General features: G+C 38.8%; 1 protein-coding gene across 2 annotated transcripts in view; it reads left to right on the top strand.

Moving 5' to 3' along the window:
• The window catches only part of ppp2r2bb (protein phosphatase 2, regulatory subunit B, beta b), a 90,193-nt gene extending 68,566 nt beyond the window's left edge, over positions 1 to 21,627 (top strand). For both annotated transcript variants that reach the window (XM_067375771.1, XM_067375770.1), the window contains exons 2-9: positions 2,582 to 2,679; positions 3,654 to 3,819; positions 6,510 to 6,622; positions 15,970 to 16,147; positions 18,509 to 18,673; positions 20,662 to 20,831; positions 20,987 to 21,078; positions 21,348 to 21,627. In XM_067375771.1, coding sequence (XP_067231872.1) covers positions 2,582 to 2,679; positions 3,654 to 3,819; positions 6,510 to 6,622; positions 15,970 to 16,147; positions 18,509 to 18,673; positions 20,662 to 20,831; positions 20,987 to 21,078; positions 21,348 to 21,627 — 1,262 coding nt within the window. The remainder of the gene's footprint in view (positions 1 to 2,581; positions 2,680 to 3,653; positions 3,820 to 6,509; positions 6,623 to 15,969; positions 16,148 to 18,508; positions 18,674 to 20,661; positions 20,832 to 20,986; positions 21,079 to 21,347) is intronic.
• Positions 21,628 to 22,548: the final 921 nt, after the last annotated feature.

The following is a 22,548-nucleotide window of genomic DNA, read 5'->3' as shown; positions in this document are numbered from 1 at the left end:
TGGCTACACAGGTCCTTGTCTGGCGGTGGCATCACTTACTGGTCCAGGATCAGTGATCCTTATATTTCCAATTTGAGCTTGAGCTTTAGAAATGCTTGGGAAAATGTGGCTTGTGTGGATGCTACACCACTACTTGATCAACAAATGAGCTTCGCTACTGAAAAGCTATTTGATTCAGAAAACAGCAATGCTGCCACCAAGCTATTGAGAAAATAAGTTAACTTAGTAACGTCACTACTTTTAGCGATGCTACTGGATTGATGTTGATGCTCATGGCCTGAACTCTTTTAGTATCTGATGTTATTAATCCCTGGGAGAGCATTACATATGGCCGTGCTATATGCTGCTTGTCCAGTATGATCTTTTTGTCAACCTAGAATTCCTCACTGTTTGCTTCACATTTCAAAGGTCTCTGGATCTTTCTGGCTTTAGAAGATGATATTTGGTGGGATAATGGTGGTGCGTGATATTTGGTGAGATTTACATATCAATGGAATGGTGATGGACAGAGGGAGCGTTTCAAGAGAGCAAGGTGAACGTTTCATCACGTTTGACATGAAATGGTCGGGCTGGTCTCAGAACTGTTTTCAGCCCAATTTTTGATTTATTCTTCCAAATTTTGAGAAATTCTGTAACTTTCCGTGTTATACAGTAAATTCCACTTTATTACTGGATTCTGTGATTCCGTTTTCTGCATCAAAGAAATCATAGTTGAGGGATTCTGTTTAAAATGTATGTGCCGAGTTCTTATAAATGGAGTCTTTGTGTTCATTTTGGTTTCAACAAATGTTCATCAAAATGTAGTGACTCTAAAAGTAATACCATATTTACCTTTCATTTTGAAAAAATGTACACATTATTTTCAAAGAAATTTTTAAAATATATTTTTCAAAGTAGAAGTATGTTTTACAAATATCATGAATTGTTAATTCATAAATATCATTACATTTTTGTGAGGTTCTACCACATGACATTTTACAACCTGAATTAGCCTTGTCATGTCATGAAAATGTCAAATTATCTGATACGTACTTACTGATATTGACAGTCATATGGGGTATCCTTTTTATGATATAATTTCCTATTTATATTTTTTGAGACATAAGTTCATTTTAACAACTGCTTTACTGTAAATATAGTAATGAAAGCATATTATTCAAACTACTTAAACAGGTTTCTTTTTCAAGAATTTCATCTTTTATTTTGATGAGGAGGTTCTTCATTATGGTATCAGGACAGTTGTACAACCCTGGTATTTTGGACTTTGTGCTCCATGTGCACCCATAAATAATAATAATAATAATAATAATAATAATAATATTATTATTTCAGAATTTAAACATGTTCATTGTAGAAGGGTGTATTATTTTATATAGAAGTTGCTTTATGTATGAATGGCATTTAAATATTTTTTTAAATAATAGATAAAGACAAAAGTTGTTTGACCCTGAGATATTCAGGAAAAAAAGTAATCAGAAGATATAAATACATTTTTATAGTTATTTATAAAAATGTAAATTTATTTATAATATCACTTATTGTCTTAAAGGTGCCCTAGAACCCTTTTTTTGCAAGATGTAATATAAGTCTAAGGTGTCCCCTGAATGTGTCTGTGAAGTTTCAGCTCAAAATAATAAATTTTTCATTATTCAATTTTTTTAACTGCCTATTTTGGGGCATAATTAAAAATGCACCAATTCAGTGCGTGACTCCTTTAAATGCTCGCACTCCCCGCCCCCAAGCTCGCAACTCTAAAATACATTGCATAAACAAAGTTCACACACCTAATGTATATAAAATATATCAAAATGGATCTTTATAATTGTTTGTTATGCAGCATGTCTAATCGTGTAAGTGTAGTATTTATTTGGTTGTTTACATTTGATTCTGAATGAGTTTGATAGTAGCCTATGCTTTGGCTAACAGGCTAAAGCTAACGTTACACACTGTTGGAGAGATTTATAAAGAATGAAGTTGTTTATGAATTATACAGACTGCAAGTGTTTAAAAATGAAAATAACAACATGACTCTGATCTCCGTAAATACAGTAAGAAACGGTAACTTTAACCACATTTAACAGTACATTAGCAACATGCTAACGAAACATTTAGAAAGACAATTTACAAATCTCACTAAAAATATCATGTTATCATGGATCATGTCAGTTATTATTGCTCCTTCTGCCATTTTTTGCTATTGTCCTTGCTTGCTTACCTGCATAAAGTCTGTTGAATCAGCTGTGCAGTTCCAGACGTTAATACTGGCGTGTCTAATGCTTAGAACATGGGCTGGCATATGCAAATATTGGGGGCGTACACCCCGACTGTTACGTAACAGTCAGTGTTATGTTGAGATTCGCCTGTTCTTCAGAGGTCTTTTGCACAAATCAAATTTACATAAGGAGGAAACAATGGTGTTTGAGACTCACTGTATGTCATTTCCATGTACAGAACTCTAATTATTTAACTATGCCGAGGTAAATTCAATTTTCAATTTCTAGGGCACCTTTAATGTAATTATAAAATAGAATTTTTTTGAAGCAAACATGCTAATATATCATCTTCTGTGCCTCCCTTACAGCTGACATCATATCTACGGTTGAGTTCAACTCGACAGGAGAACTCCTGGCCACTGGGGACAAAGGTGGACGCGTGGTGGTCTTCCAGAGAGAGCAGGAGGTAATTCGGGATATCTAAAATCTAAAGGATATTACTACTACACTCGGCACAGATAAAATCTGAATGGATGTGCCATGTTGTAAAATGGCGTATACAGTATAATCACACCCAATATCCTGTCAGCACTGTTCCCAAAATAGTACTATGAATATACCAGTCATGCAAATATGGTTGTCCTAATCTTCTATTGACTATTATTTTTGTCTGTGTGTGTGTGTGTATATCTATGTGTTAGTTATAAACCTTCAAACATCTAAAAACACCTCACACTGTTGTCTTTCATAACAAAAGTGTGAAAACCCCGGTGTCTGCCCCTCCTTGTCTCACACTCGCATCATCTTTAAAGAGATTTCATGGTGTCTGTTAATCCTCACACCATGATTCATGCCCCACTCTGTTTCAGACCCCCTTTAACCCCCTCCCTCCCACCGAGGGCAAATCTGTTTCCATTAATACCCTCGCCTTCTCTCGGCCTGTCTGAGTTCTGCTTATTGATTTAGACGCTTCCCAAGGTGAGAACTGACCCTGAAGGTTTCCATGCTCTGATCGGTATTGAGATATTCCTCTAACCCGGACCACCTTTGTGCCTTGAGATCCTGACCTGCCTCACTTAAATTTCACGGCCTTCAGTAACAAAGAAAAAATCAACACGCATTCCACATGTGACTGTAAAAGAGCTACACAGAGACTTAATATAAGCTAATGTTTAGGCTGAAATTTTGAGTTATCATTTGTTTGCTGTCACTAATTATGTCCTAAATGTATAATTAGATTCTAGCATGTAGACCGCTGTATGAATTGTAAATGTGATCCTCGGATAATGCGTTTGTCATGAATAATAGACATTAAATAGGCAGTGAAATAAACTGTAAAAACAGGCAGTTAAACAAAGCAATGCACCACATACACATAGAATGTCCTATTTGATTATTGATTATCTTGGTTTGAACCATAAACAACTTATATCATTGCAGAGTAAGAACCAGCCTCACCGTCGGGGGGAGTACAATGTTTACAGCACCTTTCAGAGCCATGAGCCCGAATTTGACTACTTGAAAAGCCTAGAGATTGAGGAGAAGATCAACAAGATCCGCTGGCTGCCTCAACAGAATGCCGCCTATTTCCTCTTGTCCACTAATGGTGAGCAAACCTAATGTGTTCTCTTCATATGATCTGATCTGACATGTGAAATAACTCAAGTATAGTAACCCATACTCAGAATTTGTCCTCTGCATTTAACCCATTCAGTTTGTGCACACACATTAGGAGTAAAAAATATTGAATTGTTGGAATTAAAAGAGTGTTCCATAAAGAAACAAATAACATGCTACTTTAAGCTACACTATATTGCCAAAAAATTGGGACACCCCTCCAAAGCATTGAATTGGTGTTCCAATCACTTCCATGGCCAAAGGTGTATAAAATCAAGCACCTAGACATGCAGACTGCTTCTTCAAACATTTGTGAAAGAATGGGTCACTCTCAGGAGCTCAGTGAGTTCAAGCGAGGTACCTTGATAGGTTGGCACCTGTGCAATAAGTCCACTCGTGACATTCCACGGTCTAAATTCCACGGTCAACTGTTAGTGGTATCATAAAGTGGAAGCAACTGGGAACAACAGCAACTCAGACACTAAGTGGTAGGCCACGTAAAATCACAGAGCGGGGTCAGCGCATGCTGAGGCGCACAATGCGCAGAAGTCGCCAACTTTCTGCAGAGTCAATATCTACAGACCTCTAAACTTCATGTGGCCTTCAGATTAGCTCAATAACAGTGCGTAGAGAGCTTCATGGAATGGGTTTCCATGGCCGAGCAGCTGCATCCAAGCCTTACATCATCAAGTGCAATGCAAAGCGTGGGATGCAGTGGTGAAAAGCACACCGCCACTGGACTCTAGAGCAGTGGAGACATGTTCTCTGGAGTGACGAATCACGCTTCTCTGTCTGGCAATCCGATGGACGAGTCTGGGTTTGGGGTTGCCAGGAGAACGGTACAGTACTTGCCTGACTGCATTGTGTCAAGTGTAAAGTTTGGTGGAGGAGGATTATGGTTCGGGGTTGTTTTTCAGGGGTTGGGCTTGGCCCCTTAGTTCCAGTGAAAGGAACTCTTAATGTTTCAGCATACCAAGACATTTTGGACAATTTTATCCTCCCAACTTTGTGGGAACAGTTTGGGGATGGCCCCTTCCTGTTCCAATATGACTGCGCACCAGTGCACAAAGCAAGGTCCATAAAGACATGGATGAGCGAGTTTGGTGTGGAGGAACTTGACTGGCCTGACCTCAACCCGATAGAACACCTTTGGGATGAATTAGAGTGGAGACTGCGAGCCAGGCCTTCTCGTCCAACATCACTGCCTGACCTCACAAATGCGCTTCTAGAAGAATGGTCAAAAATTCCCATAAACACACTCCTAAACCTCGTGGAAAGCCTTCCCAGAAGAGTTGAAGCTGTTATAGCTGCAAAGGGTGGGTCAACTCCATATTAAACCCTACAGATTAAGAATGGGATGTCATTAAAGTTCATGTGAACGTAAAGGCAGGCATCCCAAAACTTCTGGCAATATAGTGTATGTCTGTGAATTGGCTACAATGATTATCGCTTAAAAATAGACATTGTTGATGCTCTTCACAGAGAGCTTACACGGATACGTTTGAAAGCGTTTGAATGCAAATGTGTGAAATAAAAGCAAAAATTCAGCCACAAAGCAGTAAAAAATGAACTGCAAGAAAGGGGTTACACTCTAAAACACCAAGAGTACAAAAGAGAAACACCCACTCACTTACACACATTCACAGACAAACACACACACAACACACCATTATACACATACAAATGAACCAGTGTGGCTGTAATAGTATGGTAAAATTGAGCCAAAACTCAAATAAGAGGATGAAATCAGATCAAACACAGATTTTTTTAAGCTGTTATAAAACACACCTGTTCATTTTTGTTATTTTTTATTGAATTTTGATGTTACGTGTAACAAAATGGCGCCCTCTATGTTCAGGTTTGACTGTAGTAAAATTAATGCAAAAACCGACACTTCAAATCAACATAAAAAAAAAAAAAAATCTAAACCTTGACAAAAAGTAGTCTTTGAGAATGTCTAAGTTTAAATCCATATCCAAAACTTAATAAAAATAAGTGTTTGTGTCCAAAAACCACTAGAGAATTTTATATAGAGCTCTATGGGAATCTAGTGGTTACGACATGGCATTGCATAAGTTTTTCTTTTTTTACTCTCACCAAATGGCACTAATCTACCTTCAAAAATTTTTATTTTAAATGCCATGTCTCTGTTTTAACATGGAATACTGCTTTAATTTAAAAATAATTTAAAAATATGTTAGAATTTTTTTTTTCATTATTTTCAATGGGGAAAAATAGTTAATAAAAATTGTATAAATATTGCATAGTATCATAAAATACCCTCACAATTTTATATAATAATCAAAAAATATTATAGAACAAGAATATATTAAATTGGTTTTCCTGAGGAACAAAAAAGTTACTTTCCAAGGCTTCGGTCACTTCTGACCGTAAAGAAGGTAAGTGTGACACCTAAACGAAGAAGGCCAGAGGGTTAAGAATCTGCTCAACAGTGCTCAAAATGCTTGGGGGAAATGCTGGTGTCGTCACATTTTTAAAATTTCAATACTGACTTGGTAACATGTTGTTCACAGTGCCTGTTAAAGAATTATGCTGTTTTTCCCTGAAGAGTGACTGCGGCAATTAAAAGTAGCTCACGGGGGCCAGTACAGTTTTTTTCTGCTACTAACATCACAAGCACTGCTTACACATTGTCGCTCATATCATCTCTCTTCCCAGATAAAACTGTGAAACTATGGAAAATCAGTGAGCGAGACAAACGACCAGAGGGCTACAATCTGAAGGATGAAGATGGCAGGATACGGGACCCCACCACCATCACAGCTCTGAGGGTAAGCAAAGTCCCTTTAAATCAAGTTCACTCGCTGGTCTTTTTGCAACACCACTGGCAATAGACATATAAACTCAACACTTCCCACACGTCTAATCCTGCTCTTGGAAGGCCACTTCAACACACCTGCTTGGAAGTTTCTAGTCGCTGTATCTGAATATGCCTACTTCCATACTATATAATATGCAAAATACAGTACGGCAAATTATTATTATGTGTGAATTAGTAGTATTCGAAAAACAGTAAGTCAAAAGTGCCCGGATTACATACTACTTTCACAGAGATTCTGAAGTGTGCATCCAATGAACAGTTTACTGTTGCATGAGGCCACGGGAGAGGGTTTGAGAATGTAATGTGACAGTGACAACATGGCGGATGTAGTATGTACATATTTCATCGATATTACTCACATTTGTTCTTTATAGCAGTACTTCTCAAACCTCTTTGAGCGCTGTTAGACTGCCCAAAAATGTAACTTTTTAAACTGTTTGTCAAACAAACAGATTGGTGTGCAATGGAGAGCAGCGTTAAAAATATCTAAAAGGTACTGAGTGATGCCAATTTTTAATTTTTTCTTGTCTTCTCCTAACCATGCTGTCTCCCCAAGCATAAGGAGAAAGGGAGTCTTAATCTGTTGGCTCTAGTATGTGAAGCGAAAAAAATAAGGTCAAGCTCTGTTGTAATTTGGCAGCCATATCTTCCCCAGTGGAAGTGGGCACTTCTAGCGCAACATAGGAGGATTATTGGTTGGAAGAAGGAGTTTCATATCTTGCCAAATACAGCTGACAAGGTAGGGGTTATGGGTAGTATTTTGGAGACTTAGTCTCATCAAATTGTTGATGGACCTATTGTTTGAGGTGTGGGAGTGGAGGAAGGCCTGTGCATTTGCCAGTGTGGACCCACAGGAATATACCCTCCTACATACATGGATTCACACTGTGTAAGTGGAACGTGTCCAGCGGTGACCTGCTGCTACAGCTGGGGGCAGCTGATAAATGTCAAATGTTAATGTTGTGTAGATACTGTGGTATTCTCTCCTGGGAAACATTAGATTGATGCCAGGCAGGATCTTTTTTGTCATTTCAGAGTATACAGGGCTTTTTTCTTCTTTGGATTTTTTGGCAGCTGCCTAAAGGGGGTCGCACACCGGACGCGAAGCTCGGCGCCGCGCAGCGTCGCGTCTCTGACAACTCACAGGTATCGCACACCGGCCGCGCACATTATATACGCGCGAGCTCAATTTTGACTCGACTCCTAATAGAAGAGCTGCACAATGGGAGTGTTTTACGTCAACAAGGAAACGTTACATGCCTATGCTTTAATATTTCGCACTGAGGTTAGTGTACATGGAAAAATGGCACAACAAAGCAAAAAGGAAAGAAAATGCTACGTTTATTATACATTTTTAGACTTTATTCAAGCTGTTAAACTTAGAATGTGAAACTAATGTATCTTGCAGCACAGGGTGAAGTCAGCATGTACATTAACGACGATTTGAGAGAAATATAATATACATTTAATGTAAAACAATGTACATGGCGCTCTGTGGCGCGGCAGGATTTTAAACAACTTCCTGAGTCGTTGCTGGGCGCCGCGGACAGGCGCCGAATGTCGCCGCCGGTGTGCGTACTCTCATAGAAAACAATGCGTTCGAATTTTAAAGACGTGGCGCGACGCTGTGCGGCGCCGAGCTACGCGTCTGGTGTGCGACCCCCTTAAGAGACATTGAGTAATTGATTCAAGTTTTTTGGTGTATTTTTTATACACTTTTCATGAATGTACGATGTTTGTATTAGGGCTCGGTATTGACACAATTTTCATGATTCAATTCGATTTCTATTCACATGCTTTCGATTCGATTCAATATCGATTATTTTGGATGTAGTATTTCAGTTACAGTACATGGCAAATTTTCTAGAGGAAACAAATCTCAACTAATGCTGTAAACTACACATGGGAGTCAGTTGGTATACTTTACTATAATACTGAAGGTTAAAATTAACTTTTTTTTAAAATATAAACATTTAAATCGTGGCTGTCATAACTGATTTATTCAAACATGCATTAAATATTGAAGAACATTGTAATGAATATGTAACGGTGCATAGCTATATTTATCAGAATGCTGCTTTCTAGAGTACACTTTTCTAGCTGACTAATGAGTTTATGTTCACTGAATATGTTTTTCTGAGGTAAATGTGACGTTACGTGACTTTGTTTACAAGCTGTTTTATTGATGTCTTTCCGCGGTTGAAACACTGATTGAGCGATTACACGAGACATGATACGGATTTCGGTAAGTTGTACTATATCTTTTAACATACCTTCAGATGTTTATTCATGTTTATTTCTCGCTGTAACTGGTATTAAAGCAGAGAGGATGTTCACATGCTGCCGCTTCTCTTTAACTGAGGCGCTAAAGCGATCTGTCACGCCACATTAAACAGCGCCAACAAGGTATTTATTTTTTGAATCTCATAATAAGATGGACGTCATTTGAAAATCTGTGACTTTGCTTCATATCAAAAGTAACAAAGATTATTGAGATTTATTGGATGGGAAGCGCGTTACATGTTCTGTTCATTCATCAGCTGAGAACAGACTAGACTAATTGATTCTTGGGATTTAAAAATCGATATTGGTTCGTAAAAATGAGAATCAATTATAATCGAGAAATCGATATTGTTTACTCAGCCCTAGTTTGTACTGAGCCCCGCACATGACATCCAGGAAAAAAAAAAAAAAAAAACAATTTACTAATTAATTTTCTTGATTTGCTAAATCATGTACACAATTTACTTTTTGGGCTGTGTGAGATTCTCCAGCTTTGTTGTTGTTGAGTAACCAAAGCACGAGCTGTTAAAGCTCTGACCTCTTCTGGAAAGGGGGCTGGGAGCAGCAGCTCATTTGCATTTAAAGGGACACACTCAAAAATGACGTGTTTTTGCTCACACCCAAATAGGGGCTGTTCACAGACACATTCTGGGGATGCCAGAAATATATATTACATATTACATCTTGTAAAAGGGGAATTATAGATCCCCTTTATATGATTTGACTGTAACCACATAAATGGATATCGGCAGTCTTAGTGAGTTTGATTCATACATTGATTGTTCGTGTTGTTAATTATATGATGCAGTGAACAGTTTATCACTGCTGCAGTTCATATTACAGTTTCCTCTACATAGTGTTGATTATTAGGGACAAGAAAATTGATTATTTGTCAAATTCGAATTATGTTTTAGTAATTTTTGAGAGTATGAGTGATTTTAATTAGTTGATTAATTGATCGTTAATCTAGTTAATATTTTAATGCATTTAGCACTGCTGTAATTTATAAAACAACACTCTCTAACAGCAGAATGCTACTTTTCATTCTTTTAAGGTTAATTCCTAGTCAAATTATAATGATATCTTTGTTTTATTTATCATTTGTGATTACATTTTCTAAAGATATGGCCAGACGTGCAGTCTACCAATAACATTAGAGTGACAGCACTGGGAACTCCCACAAGCGTCTGTACTGTACAGAGACTAGCCACATGCAGCAACAAAGTCCCCGGCGGTGTGAACGGGGCTTTACCCCAGTTGTTTTTAGGCAGCTGATTCAACACTCGGAAATGCACAGAAGTTTTTCCCTGATGTGGGGCATTTGAGGAAATGTTAGTGTAATTAAACTCTTTTAATTATGCATTGCCTTGTTGGACCAGGTGCTCCAAAACACTGAGCTGTGGCTCTCCTTAGGACAACGCAAGTTTGAATTATTTGAATCGTAATTCATAAATAACAATTGTAAATTGTTAAATATTAATTAATTGATTGAAATGTATTAATTGCACCAGGTAAATATAGTATAATATAGTTTTGCCTTCATCCAACTACTTGACTGTACTAAAAGATTTTCCGTTTGAGAATTTCTCAGTAATTACGATATTGATTTACCCAGCAGTCATCCACTCAGAAAGGTGTCAATATTCAACCCCAGTTGTACTCTAATCCCGTCATCGCAGAATGATGCTTTTTTTTTTTCTTCACTGGGGACGGATTGACCCTCATGTAATGGGTGGCTTAGGAGGTCGATTTAAAATCACATTAAGGGAGCAGAAGATGCAATTCACAGGCTTCATTGAATTGTAATAAACTATACAAAGCTTATAGTAACTGTTAATGCCCTGTAGGTTCTCATATAATTATTGCCAAAAGAACAGATGTCCTGGATCAGTCTTGAATGCTGGAGGATAAGAAATCAAATCCATTCACTGGTTGCTTTCACAATCGGGCCGACATGTCAACTTTTGGTTTAACAGTAGTGTTGGGTTTCTAGGCAGGACTACCTGTGATATATATATAATATTATATATAATATAATATATATATATATATATAAAATGGTAAATAGTCATCTGATTTTCAGCAGTCATCAAGCTTGTACACACTGGTCACAGACACCGACAAGAAGATGTACCTTTTAATTTCATTAAGCTGATTGCTCACTAAAACCCCTGCAGTTATCATGTTTTCAGGCCATTTTAAGTTTGATTTTGACGTGACATAAAGCGGTGATATCTAAGTGACAGTTGTTTACTTACTTTTTAATTAGTCTTCCATTAACGCCATTGTTGTCTTAATTCAGGCCGATTCGACGAGAACTCGCACGAAAACAAAAGGCGGGATTTATCGCACGAACCAATGATATCCAGTCACAACTGATCATAGCCGATCATAGCGCGATGGAGGCATTGCTTTCTCACACATGACTTTCTCACATTCATTCTCAATTACCCCCTACCAAACCCACCGCTCGCTTTAGGGGTTCTGTTTTAACTCATTGGGATCAAGGGAGGTGAGCCTCCCACTGTAACCTTACCTGTGGGTGTTACTTATAAAAATTAGTGACTTTTACACTTTTTAATTTCACATTTTGTTATATTGATTTTTCTCATCCAGTTTTTTTTTTTTTTTTTTTTTTTTTTTGATGAGGCACTACCTCCGTTGCCTCCTCGGAGGAAACGCCCATGCTAAAAAGTATACATCTAAATTTTGAATGCAAGTTGATTAAAACTGTAAATGTAATTATTATGGGTTACCAAATCTGGGACAGTTCCAGGTATTTCAACCTGCATCCATTAATTATTTAGCATGAATTTACACCTCTCTTTCTCTTGAGGATACAGTGGAATGGTGGCTCTGGATAGGGGATATATTTAGGAGAGTGTTCTTGAGACGGCTGTAATGTGTTCAGGGCAGCAGTTCCATCACCTATTCCTTAACTAACACTGCAGTCCTCTGGAGACCAGAGCACAGAGAGCTGAAATCCTCTCCCAAATGTCTGTGTGTGTGTGTGTGTGTGTACAAAATCAGGGCATTTATCACTTTGCACAGACTGAGCAGAGAGGAGAAGGAGATAAAGGGGGAGGTGAGGGTGGATCCCTCGCAGGGACTCCACAGGATACATCTGCCCCAACTGCTATCCAGAGCGATGAGGGGCTAGCGAGTGTTTACTGCCTTCATCTGTGTCTGCACTCCAAACATGAGGGGATTCACCCAGCAAAATTGTTTCTGCTGGGGGGAGGGGGTTGTCACTGTCAATAAAACCGTGAATCTGAGACATCTTTAGGAAGACATGTACGCTTTGTGTTTAACTGAAAGACAAAGAAACATGTCGGCAGTTTGGTTTTGTTAGGCTAAGAAAAGGAGCCTAGTAGAAAAATTATACTTTCCAGTGGCTTAGTGTGAAAGGGTTTCAGAAGATCTGTTCATTGTTCTCATGCATATGTTTTTGTGTTTCTACAAAAAAAAAAAAAATATATATATATATATATATATATCGCATTTTTGTTATTATACTGAACCCCATAGAATTAAATCTGCTCCTCGATTTTAGTCCACGGATTTTTGTTTTCTTGTTTCAGACAGTCAGTCTGTGCATTAAGCCCTGGGTATACTTAGTTTTTTTACGTGTACGCTAGTGTAAGCACACAGTCGATTGCACAGCCTTGCAAAGTATACATCACTTGACTCATATGCGTACACAGGTATTTGACGCATGCACGGTTTTGAGCAATCTCTTGCCACAAGTTGCAACCTTTGTAAATATATTTGTATTATTTCATGCTAGGGTTGTACAAATGAGGATACTTTCTAACCTCTTCACACAATCTCTCATCTATGTAAGCCTCCATTGTCGCTGTAGCTTGCATGCGTTCCACTCTGTTGTGTTTATGCAGGTTTTCTTTGACTACCTTGTGAATCGATGCCCCCAGGGCATGGTTGCCACCTTGTGGATAAACTAATTACTGCAAAAAAATGAAATGCGCATGTGCGACCTACACGTACAAAGTACGCGCGGTTACAAAAATCTAGCAGTGCACTCTTCTGATGGCGTAATTCGGGTCACGCGCACTGTACGCTGACCTTCGTGTAGGCGTTAGTGGTGGGGATTTTTCAGTGACTCTTTCTGCAAGTTACATTGTTACAACAGTAGGTTATGAATGAGTTGTTAATGATTAACTTAACTGATTTGTTCAAAGATGCTGATTCATTGAGGAATAAAACAAGTGACTATCTTTGAATTATTCACTTAACCAATTCATTCAGGAATAAAAAAGGGAATGGCTATATCTGAATATGCATACTGTCCTATATAGTAGCGCTGCACCATTCTAGATAAATTGAGAATCATGATTTTTCAGAGATCACAATTCTGGACAACTAAACAAAATGACATGTAATTTACTAGAGGTTCTGACAAAATGCTAAATGCAGTCTATTTAAAATGTTTAATTAATTTGAATGAATTATTATTATTTATTTTTTTTATTAATTTTGAATGAATGTTTCATCGTTTCATTGCTGGATGAATCAGCTTTTTTGAACGAATCTGAATTGTTGTAACACAGAAATAACCATACTGTGTGGTTGAAAAGACTGTTTGTAAAGCTGTTTCATACCTAGACAACTGCTCTCTCTGGCTCACTGGCACTGCGAACACAGATTTGAATGTTCTGGTGTGATTTTGTCAAAAGTTTAACAAACACAGGCGAATCGCTGTCATTTAGAAATGAGATTGCGTGGGTGTCTGAATCGAGATCACAACCTTTTAATAATTAATCGTGCAGCTCTACTATATAGTAGGCAAAAATCAGTATGGCTACACATTCACACTGTCAGTTTTTGGGATTGACAACCCCATTTACTTACACGTGTGAGTCTCGAAATGTCCCATTCACACAGCAGTTTCTCGAATACTGTCTATGAACGTGCTATACAGGTGTCAAGCCCTTATTCTCTTACCAGTAACGATAATGAAAATGACCAAAGTAATATCAAAGATGCCAACCTCCATAAAACTGAAAAGTCTTAAGCATTCGTCAATTTGGTCACATCTTCATTAACTTCTGATATATTTTTGAATATATCTGGGTGGAGAACGGACAATTTGAGTCGTCTGTAGAACACAAAACTGATGGGAGCAGCTCCAATGGAACAGTGACTGGATTTAAACCTTCACATCACACACAGCTCATATCTCCATCACTGTAAGTTACTGAAACCAAACATGAAAAACCGCAACGCATGGAAGTCACATTTGTGCAGCACAAAGCAGCTGTCTTTCACTGTATGTGAAAAGAGTAGCATGCCTGAATTCATTAACAATCATTAAAAATCAATCAGTTTAACATAACTGTGTCATTCTGGGCAGTGTTTCCCAAAAGATTATTAAGCTTTCCTGTTGCTCAGTGGTTAGAGCGTGGCACTAGCAATGCCAAGGTCATGGGTTTGATCCCAGGGATTGCACATACTCAGATACAAATGTATAGTATAATGCAATGTAAGTCACTTTGGATAAAAGAATCTGCCAAAATGCATAAAATAAGCCATTGGTGGCAGTGGAACTACGATCAACTTAGACTTACGATGCTTTTGGGAAATGCTACCCTGTTCTGTTTTTTAGAAATAAGTAGGCCAGCAATGGTCTGTGCTAAAAGAAAAATACGTACTACTCAACATACTCTCAGAATCCATGCTGATTTATGATTTCTGTATTAACATTAAATCAGCAATGCAAAAGATATGAATAATGTATAATGTGTTAATATAGTGTACCCACAAATCCAACCCCCTCTTATGATTAGTGACTGAATATCCCAACAGTCAAACTCAATTAACGCTTGATTGAGAGATAATAGCTTCAATCAGTCTCGATAGGTCCTGTCAACTGAATTCATGAAGCTATGCTCCATGGGCTAATTTTATTATTGAAAGCACATGTAGGGTAGTAGAGGACATACCGGAAATCTGAAAGACCAAATTAGAGTCACAATGGAACAAATCTGAATTCTCCAAAAAAAAAAAAAAAAAAAAGCTTTATTTTCTTTATTTTTCCTATTTAGAGTGAAATATGACATGAAAATTAAATTTGTTTTTTTGTGAAATAACTCTGGCCTGCTTTCACATATTTTATGTAAAATTAATTATAAATGGTAAAGGCTGTAGAAAATGTATTTCAAAGGTATACATCAACAATAAGACATCCCTCACCCCACCCCCATTCTCTAGCGGAAATAAAAGATGGAGTTCCCATGTGTTAGGTGATAATGACCTGCCTTGGTAGCGTGTGCCCCTCCTCCACCTCCCACTGCTCGATGATAAGCGTTCCTCATCTCTGTAGTGAGTAGGACATGTCTGCCGTGCCACTTCTGTCATTAGTGGAGGGCTGCGCATATGAAAAACATCATGGGGAGTCGGACACTGACTGCGACGCAATTCCCCTCCCATGAAGCACATGTAGGAGCATCAGCCCTTAGATTAGTCATCATTAAAGAGATTGTAGACCTGTGCCTCCTATTACCACACTGTATTGTGGGAGCTAGACTCCACATGTCTTCAGATCTTGACAAAAGACCATCTCTTTAAAAAAAAACCCCACAGATACCATACAGCACCTGCAGTTGAACAGAGCAAATAACAATAACATATGTTGTATAGCATTTTTCAGTGGTCAATGTACAGTAGATGCCAGTAGATACCAAAGGACAGGGTAACCGATGTAATTACAATTTATAAAATGGATAGGTTTGGCCCTGCATGATGATTGGTCAATACAGTGTTCCAGCAGAGCTAGAATACAAAAAAATAGTAAAAGATTTGATGCAAAAAAATCTGTTTCTGCATAGAAACCCTTGACAGTATTATATTATCCACATGATTTTTTTCCATGCATATGTTGTGTAACGTCGGCGCTACCTCTGTGAGCAATGGAAAAGTGATCTTCACAAATGTTAATTTGATATTTATTATTTATAAGTCTCGTTTCCTAACCATATGTCTTTCTCCTCCTCTCAGGTGCCTGTATTGAGACCCATGGACTTGATGGTGGAGGCAACACCTCGTCGCATTTTCTCTAATGCTCACACCTATCACATCAACTCCATCTCTGTCAACAGTGACTATGAAACATACATGTCCACAGATGACCTGAGGATCAACCTGTGGAATTTGGAGATCACAAACCGAAGCTTTAGTATCCTTTTACAGGCAGATGGTTGACGACAATCTTAGATGGTTGCATGTCTGAAAAATGTTGGGTTTCTGTTTTTGTCATTATATTAAAAGAATTGAGATAATTAATTCATAGTAACTGTTACCTTTTCAGAAGCAACTAGTTCAAGCTCTAACATCAAATTAGAACAGTCTATCTCTCCATTCTCTAAACTGCTTGTTCTATGTGGGGTCACAGGGTTGCTGGAGCCTATCCCAGCACCTCGGGGCGAAGCGAGGGAAACACCCTGGACCAATGGCCAATCCATTACATGGCTAACAGAAAAGGACACACACATTCACACTCAAACCTCCAAGCAATTTATTGTTTCCAGTCTAACTTGAATTAAACCAAACCAGACTCCAGACAGAAAGGCCTCAGCCAGGCTTTGAACCGGAGACCTATTAGAAGATTCAAATTTTAAAAATTGAATACTTTAAGTAATGTGCCAAGTAAACATATCTATGATAACACATACAGTTTGGCTAATGAACTATAGGCTTGTTACTTGATGGAGGAATTGATGCAAAGTGCAATATTATAAAAGTTAAGCCTTTTTGCATCATATATCACAGCATTCCTCAACCTAACTTTTTTACTAGGAGCACTGTAGCCCCTTACTGATAATTTTAGGAGCATAGAAGCATAAAATTTGGTGGCACACCTTAAATCAACCCTTATTTACATTTTTCCCCGTTTTGACTATATTACTGACAAATGCCTTAACTTTAACCAAAATTACAATATGCAGTTTTATTTTAAGTTTTCAAGGCTCCAGATTGAGGGCAGCATCATCATTCATAATTTCTAAACATTTAAGGGTTAGTTCACCCAAAAATGAAAATTCTGTCATTTATTACTCACCCTCATGCTGTTCCACACCCGTAAGACCTTTGTTCATCTTCAGAACACAAATTAAGATAAAAGTTTTGATTATTTTTGATAAAATCTGATGGCTCCATGAGGCCTGCATAGGGAGCAATGACATTTTCTCTCTCAAGATCCATTAATTTACTAAAAACATATTTAAATCAGTTCATGTGAGTACAGTGGTTCAATATTAATATTATAAAGCGACGAGAATATTTTTGATGCGCCAAAAAAACAAAATAACGACTTATATAGTGATGGCCGATTTCAAAACACTGCTTCAGGAAGCTTCGGAGCATAATGAATCGGCATATCGAATCAACTGTTCGGAGCGCCAAAGTCACGTGATTTAAGTAGTTTGGCAGTTTGACACACGATCCGAATCATGATTCGACACGCTGATTCATAACGCTCCGAAGCTTCCGGAAGCAGTGTTTTGAAATCGACCATCACTAAAAAAGCCGTCATTTTGTTTTGTTTTTTGCCGCTCCAAAAATATTCTCGTCGCTTTATAATATTAATATTGAACCACTGTACTCACATGTCTATTATTGGTTGTAACCGATAAATGGTCCGTAAAGCACAAATGAGTAGAGCAGTTTCATTCCGCTTTCATTTCTTTTGCCATTTGATGTTGGTGGTGGCGCCAGCGCGACCGCTAACAAAATTTTGGTTTCACCAGAAGGAAAAATGGTCACAGTCTGGAGCCCTGTAATGCCCTACCTTATCGCTTTATTTTCCCAGAAGTCACTATGTATCCAGACACAATAAATACATACAGGCTTTTGCTACTAAATGAAGAACAAAGGGATTCAGCTAAACCAGCAAACAAACCCAATAAACCACCTGCAGACTGTCTCTGCTGTCACTTAATTCTGACAGATAACACCTCTGTGATGTACATTACCCTTTATCAAGTGTCTGCCACTAATCCTGACCCCTGCTTCGCCCTCCCAAAGGTAAATAGTGTCCAGCTTACACAGGCACGCATCCCTATTGATCATTATTGATTACTGTTCTTAAGGACCCTGCAGAGCTGAGATTGAGGAGTTTGTGGACTGTCTGTATGGGTGATTCTGTGGAGTTGCTCATGGGAGTTGGAGAAAGCCTGTCATTTGCCAAAGGTCACTCGCAGCATGTCGTGATGGATAACCTGTCACTACCCAACACCAAACGGATGGACGTAATCTTATATGTATGGCTCCTGGAGCTTTTATTGGGCGTTTTTGACATAAGCCAGTTCTGAAAGCACAGATATCAGATTCTCCTGGGAGAAATTTAGCCTGAAAGATTTTCTCAGTTGCTGTTTCATCCAGTTATTTGGTAAATGTAGATATGAAGCAATCCACTATATATAGAGCCAGACACATGAATCAAGCAGGCAATTTATTGAAAGGGATTTGATGATTCATGGGGAATATGCTTCAAGTGTGTGAAATGTAGGATTGTGGATCCTTCACTCTGCCTGCTCAGATATTGTGGACATAAAGCCAGCCAACATGGAAGAATTGACCGAGGTGATCACAGCGGCTGAGTTTCACCCTAACCAATGCAACACGTTTGTCTACAGTAGCAGCAAGGGCTCCATAAGATTGTGCGACATGAGAACCTCCGCACTTTGTGACAACCACTCTAAATGTGAGTTCACTTTTTTTATCTTTTGTCTGAGATGAGCTGTTCATTGAGTCTGCTAACTTGTTGCAGGCATTTGGTATTTTTCACAAGGTCTTGATTTAAGCCAAAAATGTTTAAACCGGTATGAAATTTCCTAGAGTTTGGGTCACGACCAGACCTTTTGGATGTCTCACTTGTCTGGCACAACCATTTCAGAGTCTATTAACAAGCTGATGAGTTGATACAGGTGTGTTTGATTAGGAGGCCTTCAAGGAGCAGGATTGGATAGCAGATGTCATTTTCAAACACTAGGGTTGTGTCCGAAAATGGGACAGCCATATCTATCAGTGTCAGAAACCATATTGATTCCCACAATGTACCGCAATGAGTGTATAACTGATGTACGCTCAACGGCTAGAAAATACCCATGCACTTTGAGAGTCACGTGCTGAATGAATTCCCGCATCTTGCTAGAAGATGGTGCCTGGAGCTAAATCATCCATCCATTTTCCAAACCGCTGGTCCAATGTGGCAACAGCGTAATATCATACAGTTATAATTAATTTTTAAGTGATTTAATTAAGGTTTATACATAGTTTTAATGGCAGAGTTCAAGATACACCTTTTCATCTTACTACTGGAGCTGCAAGTTTAAGTTTCAAATGATTATTAAACGGCACGCAAAAACGAAGCAAAAGCGGCAGCCCTTCCAGTGCACTTAGTGTCTGAATTCACTCACTCGTTTTCATTCACTCCTTCATGTGGATTATATTAGTGAAGTAATGTAGGGAATAGTGAATGAGGGCATAGGACACTGTAGCTAGGCGACCATTTGGAGCCATGAGATTCATGCAAATTATCTGTTAAAATCAGTTAAAATGTTATGCTGGCCTGTGGTTGAGGTAATTATAACCTTTAAGACACTGTAAATGACTGCAGTCTTATCTTAGACCCTAACCCAGGGGTGTCAAACCCACAGGTTCAACCTTAATTAAATGCACCTGATCAAGTCCTAATCAATTCCTTCAGGCTTTTTTGAAAACTACAGGTATGTATGTTGGAGCTAAACTCTGTAGGAACTGAGTTTGGCACCCCTGCCCTAAACCTACACCAAGATCCAGACCCAGACACCAAGTAATGTGATCCAGACATGAGGGCAAAAGGACATGAGAGGTCTCAAGACTATGGCTGGCCACACACTAGACGATTTTCAAATCTTAACTGATTTTAAAACGGTGGGAAACCATAGAGATAAGGGCAGTTTCAACTGATTTTTAGCATTATAATCCACTGAATGCAAACATTAGAAGATTTGTCCGGACCGTGAGACCACATACTCCTGTTGATTGTAAACATTTTCACAGTGAGACGAGATCTCACAGAAACTCATGAGATCAAACACGACTTAAAGTGTTAGTTCACCCAAAAATGAAAATAATATCATTTATTAGTCACCTTCATGTCGTTCTACGTTCCCGTAAGGCCTTCGTTCATCTTCGGAACACAAGTTATTTTTGATGAAGACTGATGGCTCAGTGAGGGCATTGAACTTCTCAAGATCAAGAAAGGTACTCGAAACACAAAAGAAAAGAAAAACAAAAGAGGTTAAAAGACTTTGGGCGATCTTTCTCAATACTCCACTTTTCGTGGCATGTTTGTGGCTGCCAATTTTCAGCTATTCAAGCACACAACATCTGGTTAGTGAAGCTTGCTCGCTCTCGTTGGCTTTCGCTGGTATCATGTCAGAGGCAGCCTGATGAAGATTTGGAATCGTGCGGGCATCGGTGTGATTGGGCGCAGTAAAATATTCAAAATGACACCACACAATTGGACAAGAAAGTTGGTTGCTAGAAGCCTTGAATTAGGCCATACCCCCAGATCATTGGGTGTTGCAAATCAGATCCAAAATTGGGCTTAAAATCTTAGTGTGTGGCGAGCCTAAGACCACAAGATCAAGGCCCCAATTCTGCTCCTGAAATATTAACCTGTATCCTCTTGTTTCTCCCTATCAGTATTTGAGGAACCAGAAGACCCCAGTAATCGCTCCTTCTTCTCGGAGATCATCTCCTCTATTTCAGACGTGAAATTCAGCCACAGTGGACGCTACTTGATGACTCGTGATTATCTCACAGTGAAGGTGTGGGACGTCAACATGGAGAGCAAGCCTTTGGAAACCTACCAGGTACTGGCTCTGCAGATAACACCATGACCCATGACCCATGACCAATGACTACAGTCATTATGGGTTTATGATGATGCCATAAGTTTTATTGTCATTTTCGGTCAAATACTTCAAAAGGTATTGATAATCTGTGCTTTCGGTTTTGTCTCTGACAGGTTCATGACTACCTAAGGAGTAAGCTATGCTCATTGTATGAAAATGACTGCATCTTCGACAAGTTTGAATGTGTCTGGAATGGAACTGACAGGTTTGTCAAAAGCAGATGTGTCCAGTCCTTCTCCTGGATGTCCACTTTCCAAAGCATAGTTCTAGCCTGGAACATTTGAGTAATCCTGAAAACCTTGATTAGTGGTTCAGATGTTTAATTAGGGTTGGAGCAAAACTCTAACGGAAGGTGGCCTTCCAGGAGCAGGTTTGGACACCCGTCACACCAGATTTTCCAAATTGATTTTGGACCGTATGGTGCTGAATTCAGGTAATAAGAACTAATAATTGTCGTTTTTTCTTTCCCATTAGTGTCCTAATGACAGGGTCGTACAACAATTTCTTCCGTATGTTCGATCGGAACACTAAACGTGATGTGACTCTCGAGGCCTCGCGGGAGAACAGCAAACCGAGAGCCATCCTCAAACCACGCAAAGTTTGTGTTGGCGGCAAGCGTCGGAAAGACGAAATCAGTGTAGACAGTCTGGACTTCAGTAAGAAGATCCTACACACTGCATGGCACCCCCACGAGAACATCATCGCTGTGGCTGCCACCAACAACCTCTACATATTTCAGGACAAGGTCAACTAGCATGTAGCTCTGATGTCTCCAGTTATCACAGCGACAAAAGGCGCAATTTCTCTAGATGACCTGGGGGTGGAAAGGCTGGACTCACTAGCATATTGAACTTGAGGAACATCTAGATGAGCTTTGCCTTTACAGCAGATTTGATACTGCACTGAATCTAACAAAACAAACTTGAAGGTGCACTGCAAACCACGGACAATGACAATGGCTGTTGGACTCCTTTTGTTTATAATTACTTCAAATCTTCTTCCTCTCTGTAGGTTTATTGGTTATGCACAACAATACAGAGAGGATCCTTTTACTTTTAAAGTAGCTGACGGCTCTTTCACATGACTCATATCAGGGTTTGGGAACATCTCTCAAGCACCTTGACCACTACGAGAAATGTAGTAGATGCCATCATAGAAGAATGTTGGTAGGTAGCAAGAAAGAGGAAATGTGCAGAAAATGTTGCGCTGTTTACTTTCAAAGAAACAAAGGGAATTTGAATGTGTTATGCGTTTGAGGTTTAAGCTAAGGTTCAGCCTTTTGCATCTTGCTGGCATCACTCATATAATGTCATTCAAACATGGTAATCATTGGATGTGCTTCAAAAGTTCAACTTAAACACCGTCAAATCTGTGTGAAACATTTTAGCTTGACACCATGCTGTACAATAGGGAAAGTTGACGAGTCATGTGAAAGGGCTTTAAAGGGATAGTTCACCCAAAAATTAAAATCCTGTCATCATTTACTTGCCCTCAAGTTGTGCCAAACCTGTATGAGTTTCTTCTGTTGAACACAAAAGATATTTTGACGGCAGCCATTGACTTCCATAGTAGGGAAAAAATATGTAAGTCAATGGCTACCGTCAACTGTCTGGCTACCAACATTCTTTAAAATATCTTTTCTGTGCAGAAGAACGAACTCATACAAGTTTGAAAA

This window comes from Chanodichthys erythropterus, chromosome 22 (assembly GCF_024489055.1).
Source record: "Chanodichthys erythropterus isolate Z2021 chromosome 22, ASM2448905v1, whole genome shotgun sequence".
Lineage (NCBI taxonomy): Eukaryota > Metazoa > Chordata > Actinopteri > Cypriniformes > Xenocyprididae > Chanodichthys > Chanodichthys erythropterus.
This window is presented reverse-complemented; position numbering and strand designations above follow the sequence as displayed.